Consider the following 11,538-nt stretch of genomic DNA (forward strand, 5'->3'; position numbering starts at 1 on the left):
ATACACATATTTAAAAGAAGACAGTGATACAAATGGCTATCAATCAATAACTGCTGAACTGAAGACAGTGATACAAATGGCTATCAATCAATAACTGCTGAACTGAAGACAGTGATACAAATGGCTATCAATCAATAACTGCTGAACTGAAGACAGTGATACAAATGGCTATCAATCAATAACTGCTGAACTGAAGACAGTGATACAAATGGCTATCAATCAATAACTGCTGAACTGAAGACAGTGATACAAATGGCTATCAATCAATAACTGCTGAACTGAAGACAGTGATACAAATGGCTATCAATCAATAACTGCTGAACTGAAGACAGTGATACAAATGGCTATCAATCAATAACTGCTGAACTGAAGACAGTGATACAAATGGCTATCAATCAATAACTGCTGAACTGAACAGTGATCAGCCAGCAGTCCACTCACATCTTTGCTGGCGATGGCCTTGATGAACTCCTCAGAGGGTTTGCCCACCAGGGACAGGATCTTGTTCAGCTGGTCAATGTCTTCACCGGGGTTAGGGCACAAACAGGAAAGGGTCGGGTGGGGCTAGGTACTCTCTCTCGCTCTCTCTCTCTCTCTCCCTCTCACACCCACACAAACATATATACATACACACACCCACACATACACTACTGATAAAGTTCTGCTGTGGTTGTGTATGGGCAGCAAAAAAATAAAACCCCGAGAAGGTTCCCCTTGAGGTTGGTGATCAAATGTGTGGGGGCACATATGAATTGGAAAATATAGATATAAAAGTGCTGTTTTGCCTCTGTGTGCGCGCATGTGTGTGTGTGCGTATGCATTCCTGTGTGCGTGTGTGTACGCATTCCTGCATGCGTGCATGTGCGCTTATGTGAGGGTATGCATGTATGTGTGTATGGGGTGGGGGGTTAGGGCAGCATGGACTGGGAGGGGGAATACTTCATTCAAGTTGTGTGTCTGCATTATCCCTGCTTTCTGGTGCGTGTCCCACCCCCCCTGCCCCACCTCTCCTTTCTCTTGTTCTTCTTCACCCATTTTCTTTTCTTTCCTGTCCCCATCAACCCCACCCCACACCCCCACCACTGCAGCAGAAAGGATACGATCCACCCCCTTGAAGAGCGGCTTCCTGGTGATCATCTCTCCCAGAATGCACCCCACCGACCACATGTCCACTGAAACACAATAATAATAATAAAGTAAAGTAAACAAGATAACTCCCCCCCCCCCAAAAAAAAAAGAAGAAAAAAAAGTGAATACATTAAAATACAACAAAGTGAAAGACACACAGAGGTGGTTCACACATCATGCACAGTATCAGTGGATTCACTGTGTAGGTCAAGCATCTACTCCTTACTTTCAAATACTTTCTAAACTCTCTCCATACAAACGGCGAAAGAGAAGACGTTAACAGTGTTTCACCCCAATTACCACCATCAAAATATTGCAAGCAGAAGGCTCTTATACTGAAGAGGAGAATGTTGACAAAGAATACCACAATTCTGATGACGGAAGCTAAAGGTTGGGTCATTCAGACACCCACTGGACATCCGAGGGGTCTGTGTAGAGGAGAAGAGAGGACTGGCCGTACTGAGTGAGTTAAAGCAGTTGGGGTGTAGAGTATATATGGATCAGTCTTCACACTTGGAACCACTTTTAACACGCTTTAACCCCACTTGGCTACTGCGCCCGTCACTTGACACGGGACAGTGCCCCGTACGTATGACACCAGACACAGGTTCACTAAGTGACTGGGGACAGGACAGGACAGGACAGGACGGGACGGGACGGGACGGGACGGGACAGGACAGGACAGGACAGGACAGGACAGGACGGGACGGGACGGGACGGGACGGGACTGGACAGCACGGCACGGCACGGCACGGCATGGCACGGGACAGGACAGCACGGGACGGGACGGGACGGGATGTGACGGGACGGGACGGACGGGACGGGACGGGACAGGACAGCTGCACCCCCAGCAGGGGGCCACATACCGTTGCTGTTGTAGTGCATCCAGTTGAGGATGATCTCGGGGGCGCGGTACCAGCGACACACCACGTACCCCGTCATCTCCTCCGCCATGGACCGCGCCAGACCAAAGTCCAGGATCTGTCCACACCCACATCAACATCAACATTAACACCTTCATCAACACCCACATCAACATCAGTATCGACATTAACACCTTCATCAACATCAGCACCTTCATCAACACCCACACCCACACCTATAACCAACACCCACATCAACACCTATATCATAATCAACATCAACACCAACACATGTATCAACATTAACACCCACATCAACATATATCAACATCAACACCCACATCAACATCAACACCCACATCAACACATATATCAACATCAACACCCACATCAACATATATATCACCATCAACACCCATGTCGACACATATCAACACCAACACATATATCACCATCAACACCCACATCAACACATATCACCATCAACACATATCACCATCAACACCCATGCCAAAACCTATATCAACACCCACATCAACACCAGTATCGACATCAACACCCACCTCAATCCTCTCCACACTCACATACTGCCCTGTCATTACGACTGGTTGAACAACACAACTATACTGCACCTCCTGCTGCTATGTCATCTTTAACGAAGCATAACAAACGTTATTTTGTTTGACAAAGTGACGACAATCACCAACAAAGACTAAATTCCGTAAACAGAGGACAATTGATGAAATTTCCTACATACTAACACCTGAATTGATGACAATCACCAAAAAGGACTAAAATCTGACACCTAAACAATAACAATCACCAACAATGACTAAATTCTGAGAATCAGACAACCACCACCATCTACGACTTAATAATAAATGTGTGGGGTGGGGTGGGGTGGGGTGCGGTGCGGGTGTGTGCTGATTATCTGGTTGTGGTTTTCCGCAATTCATCTTTATTCTTATCTTATCTGTCTATTATAATCAATGTGCAGTATAGTAGGCTATGTTTATAATTATATTCAAATAATGTTTCTTAATTCTTTCTGTTTTTACATTAAGAATACTAGTTATTACCTGCAGTGTGTGGATGTATGTATGAAACGATGTATGTGATATTTTTTACATTTGTATCTTCGTAATATTTGTTGGGGCTGTTGTTGGCTTTTACAGTTATGGTCCCCATGTTGTTTACTTGTCTATGTTGTGATAATGCACCTGACCAAATTTCTCCAGTTGGAGATAATAAAGTTATTCTTATCTTATCTTATCTTACCGCCACTTAAACAGACTCTGAGCCATGCTAAAACAAGACCATGCGTTCTTCTGCAAAGACATTTAAAACTGAACAATGGGCAAGAGGCATGGAACCCGCGCTTAGGCACCCAGCGAAAATCCGACCCCCAACAGAGAAAGGAAAGACAGGATCGACTTAGAGGCAGAAAAAATCGAACGAATCGAGGGTGCCGAGTCGAATCGAGTACACAGAATGTAAGAATACAATAAACACAAGCCGCATGCAACAAAATAAGGCCAAAAGGATACGCTGAACAGCCGAAAAAAGCGTAAGACGAGACAGAGCGTAAACCTGACAAGATGGCGTGGAGAGCCTTGGCCAAAGGAATGATTAAGCGCTTATAGTTTTTAGAGGCGTTTGATTGGCTGAGAGCGGTGGGCCCATCTTTTCACTGTTAGCCGCGCGAAATTTGGCCAAGCAGAGCAAACCAATAGGCCTAGTTTGCATCAGTTTGACATGGTACAGTATATGACACCAAAGGAACAGTTATAAATACAGAAAATGCAAGGAACAGGTGTTGGACTAAAAGGAAATGCACATGGAGAAGCCCACAGGACCAGGTCAGTATTTCACACAGAAACAGTCAGACATAGAACCAGGTCAGTATTTCACACAGAAACAGTCAGACATAAGACCAGGTCTGTATTTCACACAGAAACAGTCAGACATAGGACCAGGTCAGTATTTCACACAGAAACAGGACCAGGTCAGTATTTCACACAGAAACAGTCAGACATAGGACCAGGTCAGTATTTCACACAGAAACAGTCAGACATAGGACCAGGTCAGTATTTCACACAGAAACAGTCAGACATAGGACCAGGTCAGTATTTCACACAGAAACAGTCATACATCGGACCAGGTCAGTATTTCACACAGAAACAGTCAGACATAGGACCAGGTCAGTATTTCACACAGAAACAGTCAGACACAGGACCAGGTCAGTATTTCACACAGAAACAGTCAGACATAGGACCAGGTCAGTATTTCACACAGACATAGGACCAGGTCAGTATTTCACACAGACATAGGACCAGGTCAATACTTCACACAGAAACAGGACCAGGTCAATATTTCACGCAGAAACAGACACAGGACCAGGTCAGTATTTCAAACAGAAACAGTCCTACATAGGACCAGATCAGTATTTCACACAGAAAGAGTCAGACAATCACTGCTGTTGCACACTGTGACCCACCTTCAGTTCAACGTTCTGGTTGACTCCAATGTTGTTGGGCTTCAGATCCTGAAAGACAAGAGAGTAAATGTCACTGAAATATCTGACAATGACAACAAACCTTAACATAAAAAATGGAGGCATCCATATCTGATGGTCAGGAAAAGAAAATTTTGATTTCTCAGAAGTTAACCCAGTTTTCCATAAATCATCTCGAGTGTCTCATAATACAGAAACTACCCCGACAAAAACAAATAAACAAAACAAAACAAAACCAGAAAACTTTTACATTAGTTTCAAAGCATCAGGACACTGCTTCAAAATATGACTCAAATCAACAGATGGAAAACAGTTCCTATTTTGATGTGAAAACTAGTCTTAGAAATGTATGCACATATATCAGTTAACGAAAGGTCACCAAATTGTGGCCATGCACATGTATAAGTATTTAACGCTAAGAAAACGGCTGTGACATAACCAAAAATAAAAGAATAAATAAAATAACACGAAATACAAAAACAAAAAAACTAAAAAACTGAATCCCTTACCCTGTGGATAATGCCGGCAGAATGGATGTACTGAAAGCAAAAACAAAACAAAATGCTGATGAAGTTCACGACACTATATGCACTGCACACCACACAAAATTAACAATGCAGATTAAAATGCACTGTGATACACCTCACACCTGACCGGTCAATCTTCACTCAGAAACGTGGACACATGAAGAAAACGATCATTTTACGTTGTGCTCCATTTACCAGAAAAATAGTTATCGCAATCTATAACTTCCTGTCTGGCAACATTTCAGAACACAAAGAGAGATCTCTGACACTGATAAATTTCACATGGATGCTAAAGTCAATTCTCCACCTCCAAAGCCTGAGCTTAAGCTACCATCACCTGAATACACACACACACACACACACACATTATGACTATTACTGTGCACACCACAGATGTTAAAATGAACACGACTTTTAACCCTTTCACCGCCAGTCAATTTAGAGTACAAAATTCCTTTGTGCTATAAACACAGAAAAGACAGTGTCTAAGAATAGCTGGGGATTCCCCCTGCAATGTATAGAAAATATGGCCTATCCTACCACCGAACATTAAGAGCAGTAGGTTCATGGATAACAGATCAATGAATGGTCACCTTTCAATGACATGGGTCCTCTCCACGCCTGTGCATAAATGCGAGCTTGGTGGTGAAAGGGTTAACTACCCTAAATATTCAACCTACCACAATCATAAATACCATCAACATTAAAACCTCCATCATCATGAACACCACAACACCAGAACCATCACTACCGTACCCGGAAGTGTACATTCAGACCACCACTGCTATAAACACACCAAATATTAAAACTGCCACAAGTATAGATACCATCAACGTTAAAAACTCCACTAATTCAGACAAGACGATAAACTGAGGTCCCGTGTGCAGCACGCACTTAGCGCACATATAACAAGAGAGGTAAGGCCTTCAAGACTCACTTGCGATACACTTAAAAAAAAAATCCAAGCTTTTTATGTATTGAGTATAATTTCAAAATGTAATGTTTAAGATGAGAAAGATCAGTTTAAAGCAAATTAAGTCCCCTAGCATTAATTACAGAGTAATTTCCCTTTTTTACTATCTGCACCAAAAACGTTAGCAAAATAAATAAAACTTCCATGCTTAGCAAAAGAAGTTCCTGTTTGAACATAAAATGATAATAATGACTGCTTTTGTTGTTGGGTCAGAATATCAGATCAAAGTGCCAAGTTTAGAGAATACAAAAAATATAAATATAACAGTAAATGCAGTTTGCATATAATTAGGCTTCATTTTTTTTTGGTGTGTGCCCATCTCAGAGGTGCAATATTGTTTTAAACAAGATGACTGGAAAGAACTGAATTTTTCCTATTTTTATGCCTAATTTGGTGTCAACTGACAAAGCATTTGCAGAGAAAATGTCAATGTTAAAGTTTACCACGGACACACAGACACACGGACACACACACACAGACAACCGAACACCAGGTTAAAACATAGACTCACTTTGTTTACACAAGTGAGTCAAAAACCCACAGCATCAAAAAGGTTGTCACTGGCAAAATTCTGTAGAAAAATCTACATCGACAGTAAAACAAATCCACGTGTGGACAGAAAAAACACAAAGGTGGCACTGTACTGTGGTGACACCCTCTCTCAGGGGAGAGCAGCCAAAATTTCACACAGACATCTCTTGTGACAAAGTAATACAATACAATTTTTGGCCAGTATGTATCAGCTTATATCACAGATTGACATTAGTGTACAGTTGGGCCAACAGCAAAGTGAGAGCTGTAATTATAAACAGTTTCTCCATTGCAATGGGAAATCACTTACAGCTTAGTCTTTTGTGAAGGGACTATGATTCTCAAACTAGGAGGCAAGACTGCACTGGTTCTTAGCGCTGCAGCTTTGGAGGCTAGTTAGCCTTTTGGAACCATCCCAACGCCGACTGTCCTAAAACCCTCCTGGCCGAGAGAGTGGGGATGTAACATGGGCAAGACAATTTCCACTATAATCCAATTCTACACCAGGTAGTTTGGACAGGAAAGCTGTGCTGCTCTGATGGTCATAGCCAAAAACAACTAACTACCATACATTATAATAAACAGCACAACATTACAACTATCACCAAGACACAACACACACTGACACACACACAGGTCTCCAGGCAGTGGAGCCTGTATGGACGTGCTGCAGCACCCACCTTAAGGCCTCGGAGGATCTGGTAGAGGAGAAACTGGATCTGGTCATCGTTCAGGACCTGGTACTTGAGGATCTCGTGCAGATCAGAGTCCATCAGGCCAGTCACCAGGTACCTGAAACAACAAAACAATTGACATGTTCAATGGTCTGTTGGTCATTTTATGAATGTGTGTCTCCATGTTTTACATTTATTTGCTTATTTATCATCATTGTTGTCTTTTTTATTTATTTATTATTATTATTACTTTTTAAAAAATCTATTTATTTTTGTACACTTATAGTTGACTTCATCAAGTTTTTACACCTTATACATATTATTATTACTAGTAGTAGTTTTGTTTTTAAAAAAATGTATTTATATCTTATTTATTCACCCTTTTTTTTTCTCAAGACCTGACTAAGCGCGTTGGGTTACGCTGCTGGTCAGGCATCTGCTTGGCAGATGTGGTGTAGCGTATATGGATTTGTCTGAACGCTGTGGCGCCTCCTTCAGCTACTGAAACTGAAACTGGTCATTTTAGTGCCGCACGGTGAGGTGAAATGTGGCTTTTAATACAGTGTCTGAGAGGGTCTGGGTTCATTTCATTCCTCCTCTCGCCCTCTCCCCCAAGTTGGACTGGAAAATCAAACTGAGCGTCAAGTCATTTGAATGAGATGATAAACAGAGGTCCTGTAAGCACCATGCACCTGGCACACTGAAAAATAACCCATAGCAACATAATCTGGCAAAATCCTGTAGTAGAAATCCACTCAGATAGATACACAAATATATATATATATATATAGTGGAGTGATGGCCTAGAGGTAACGTGTCCGCCTTGGAAGCGAGAGAATCTGAGTGCGCTGGTTCAAATCACGGTTCAGCCGCCGATATTTTCTCCCCCTCCACTAGACCTTGAGTGGTGGTCTAGTCATTCGGATGAGATGATAAACCGAGGTCCTGTGTGCAGCATGCATTTAGCGAACGTAAAAGAACCCATAGCAACAAAAGGGTTGTTCCTGGCAAAATTCTGTAGAAAAATCCACTTCGATAAGAAAACAAATAAAACTACACGCAGGAAAAAATACAAAAAAATGGGTGGCGCTGTAGTGTAGCGACGTGCTCTCCCTGGGGAGAGCAGCCCGAATTTCACACAGAGAAATCTGATATGATAAAAAAAGAAATACAAATACAATACAAATATATATATATATATATATATATATATGCATGCACTCAAGGCCTGGCTAAGCGCGTTGAGATATGCTGCTGGTCGGGCGTCTGCCCAGCAGTTGTGGTGTAGCGTATATGGATTTGTCTGAACGCAGTGACACCTCCTTGAGAAACTGAAACTGAAACTGGTGTGACATGTCAGTCAACTCACCTACTGTTTTGTCTTGTGCAGTGGTTTTGTCTGGTGTGTTATTAGCTTAGTCTTACCGAGCAGGGTCTCATGCAGAATGTGTTTTTGTCAAGTTGTGTGTAGCACTGCGTACTCTCACCACTGATTATCTTTAAAAAAAAAAAAAAAAAAAAAAAAAAAAAAAAAAAAAAAGATGTAGGGAGAGAAAGCGACTGCATACATCTGTTTCACCCTGCTCTGTGATACATGTCATTTGTGGTGTGTTTTGGCTGTCTCCTTGCACTCCTGCACAGCTTGGTACACAATGGTACTGACCTGGATTACAGCACATTACACACTGCACCGTGCTGCTCACATCCACAATACACTCCACCCCCCGCCCCTGGTGACCCCCCCCCCAACCCTCCCGCACCCCCCCACCCCCCCAACCTGTTCTGGAACCCTCTTCATTCTCTCCTTTTGCGTAGTGCATGATTATGACTTTATGTAGTTTATGTAGTATTGTGTTGTGCATAATATGACTGAAATGTAGTACTGTGTAGTGCATGATTATGAATTTATGTAGTATTGTGTTGTGCATAATATGACTGAAATGTAGTACTGTGTAGTGCATGATTATGAATTTGTGTAGTTTATGTAGTATTGTGTAGTGCATGACTGAAATGTAGTATTGTGTAGTGAACAACTATGACTTTATGCAGTTTAAGTTGTGCATAATATGACTAAAATGTAGTATTGTGTAGTGCAGACCATATTCAGGGCGGGGACTGCATGTGTTATATATATATAAAAAAAAAAAAAAAAAAAAAAGAAGTCTGCCAGTCCTCATCTATTATCTTTAAAAATAATGAATTTTATCTTTCTTTTTTTTTTCTCCAAGATTAAATCTTTTTTTCTTCAATTAAAATGTTTTCACTTTCAGTTATATCAGATGTGCCTGTCATGTTCTGACATGTTTCTAGTGCTGTGTTGTGTTGTGTTGTGGTGTTGTGTGGTGTGTGCGTGTGTGTGTGTGTATGTGTGCGTGCGTGCGTGTGTGTGTGTGCATGTGTGCGTGCGTTTGTCCATGTGTGTGTGTGTGTGTGTGTGTGTGTGTGCGTGTGTGTACGTGTGTGTGTGTGATCTAGATGCCCACTGTTTTCTCAAAAATCCACTGTTAATCTGTCCCTTGTGTTACACGCTTTGCCGTGCACGCCGTCTTCAGGAGACTTAGTGCTGGCCACAAAAGAGCCTGTATCAGCAGCACGTGGCTTATCATTCAGTCAGCTCAACCCTCCTTCCTCATGCTGTTTCTGATATCTGTGTGTGTGAGGACCAAAAAGGTGGCTTATATATTCCCTCTCTGCATGTCCCATTTTCTTTTCTTTCTTTTCAACCTACTTCTGTTCTCTTTGTTCATATCCATGGCCTGGCCTGGCCGAATTGTCATTGTTTGAAAGGTACAGTCACTACACTGTATGTCTGACAATGGGTGCAGACAATGTCAAAAAACCAAAAAAAAACAACAACAAAAAACAAAAGGCAACAAAAACAGAAAGAGAAACCCAAAAACACTGATCGCTTCCCGAGGGATCTTTATTCCCGAAATGTCTTGCGAGCGATCTGCTCAACAGAGTTGACTGACATCTGACTAGCCTTATTCATGTACACTGGGTGTTTGGTTTATCAACCTACTTACTGGTTTGCGCTCAATTCAATGTCAGTGTTGGGGTCTTGGTGTTGTGAAGGATGACAGGGGGTAGGGGGGGAGGTGAAGGCCTGACATTATCTCCCCCCCCCCCCCCCCCCCCCCCCCCCTGCCTATTTCACCGTGCTTTGTCATCTGGATTACTTGTCAGTATGTTGCACTGTGTTCTTTCCTCGCAACCCCCCCCCCCCCGCCCCCCTCCTCCCTTGCTACCCCTTACAGCCCCTACCCCCACCCCACCTCATGACCCGAAAAACACTCCAATGTCTCACTCAGGGCATATGTGGTGTATCATAATTACCTGGACCTGCCCACACACTCTGACATCCGCCTTCAAACTGGAACTGAACTGCTTATCGATCTGAGGTTCACAGTTCGGTTCTACTGGGTTTCAGTTTCAAGGAGGCTGTCAAAAGCCATATGCGCTATATCTGACCTTCACATAAACCCAATGTATTGCATTGAGAACCTACCAAGGTTTGTGTCACATAAATTTTAGAAAATGAATGCACGCATGCGAGCGCGTGCACGCGCACACTGACACACACACACGCGCACACACACACACACGCATGCATGCATGCGCGCACACACTGATGTGCGCAACAGTTTACATCAGTGACCCAACACCTAACCGCTCACCAGAAAGGAGCTCATTCTTGGAAAACATTCTTTTTTCAACGTCCTGTTGCCGAGTTTGGTGCATTGCGTCACGATCGTCTCACGTGACACTGACCTGGGTGGGGAGGGGGGGAAGGCGGGGGTGGTGGTGGTGGTGCAAAGGTCTGGTGGGGAAGGAGGAAGGTGGTGGTGGGGCGGGGGTGTGGGGGGGGGGGGGGGGGTAGGGGGAGGGGCAGTAGCCGATTGGTTGACAGAACGCCCCAGCAAGTTTTTGTTGCTGTTATATATTATATTTGTGTGGCCTGTTGACGCCGACGATAGCGGTTTATCACGGAAGAAGCTTTACGACGGAAAAACCCGCCCATGAGGGACCGATTATATTCGCCGATTCCAGCCCCCGTCTGTCTCCTCGCTAAAAGTTCGTTCGCTTGTTCTCACGCGCACGCGCGCGCATGTTTACACACACACACACACACTGTTCAGTTCAGTTACTCAAGGAGGCGTCACTGCGTTCCGACAAATCCATATACCGGCTACATAACAGCAATCTGCGAACTGAAACAGATGCCAGCGGCGTTACCCAACACACTCACACACACACACACACACTGACACACACACACGCGCACGCGTTTTATTGTGGGTGAAATAGATAAGCTGAAAGCTTCTTC

The 11,538-nt window shown here is 43.3% G+C and overlaps 1 protein-coding gene across 1 annotated transcript in view; it reads right to left on the reverse strand.

The window, feature by feature from the left end:
• The window catches only part of LOC143299395 (mitogen-activated protein kinase 14B-like), a 48,527-nt gene that overhangs the window by 5,465 nt on the left and 31,524 nt on the right, over positions 1-11,538 (reverse strand). Inside the window, exons 4-9 of the mRNA XM_076612572.1 lie at positions 7,218-7,329; positions 5,016-5,045; positions 4,489-4,536; positions 1,995-2,109; positions 1,101-1,172; positions 442-521 (exon numbers count right to left, since the gene is read on the reverse strand). Of these exons, the coding sequence (XP_076468687.1) occupies positions 442-521; positions 1,101-1,172; positions 1,995-2,109; positions 4,489-4,536; positions 5,016-5,045; positions 7,218-7,329 (457 nt within the window). The remainder of the gene's footprint in view (positions 1-441; positions 522-1,100; positions 1,173-1,994; positions 2,110-4,488; positions 4,537-5,015; positions 5,046-7,217; positions 7,330-11,538) is intronic.

This window comes from Babylonia areolata, chromosome 25, assembly GCF_041734735.1.
Source record: "Babylonia areolata isolate BAREFJ2019XMU chromosome 25, ASM4173473v1, whole genome shotgun sequence".
Lineage (NCBI taxonomy): Eukaryota > Metazoa > Mollusca > Gastropoda > Neogastropoda > Buccinidae > Babylonia > Babylonia areolata.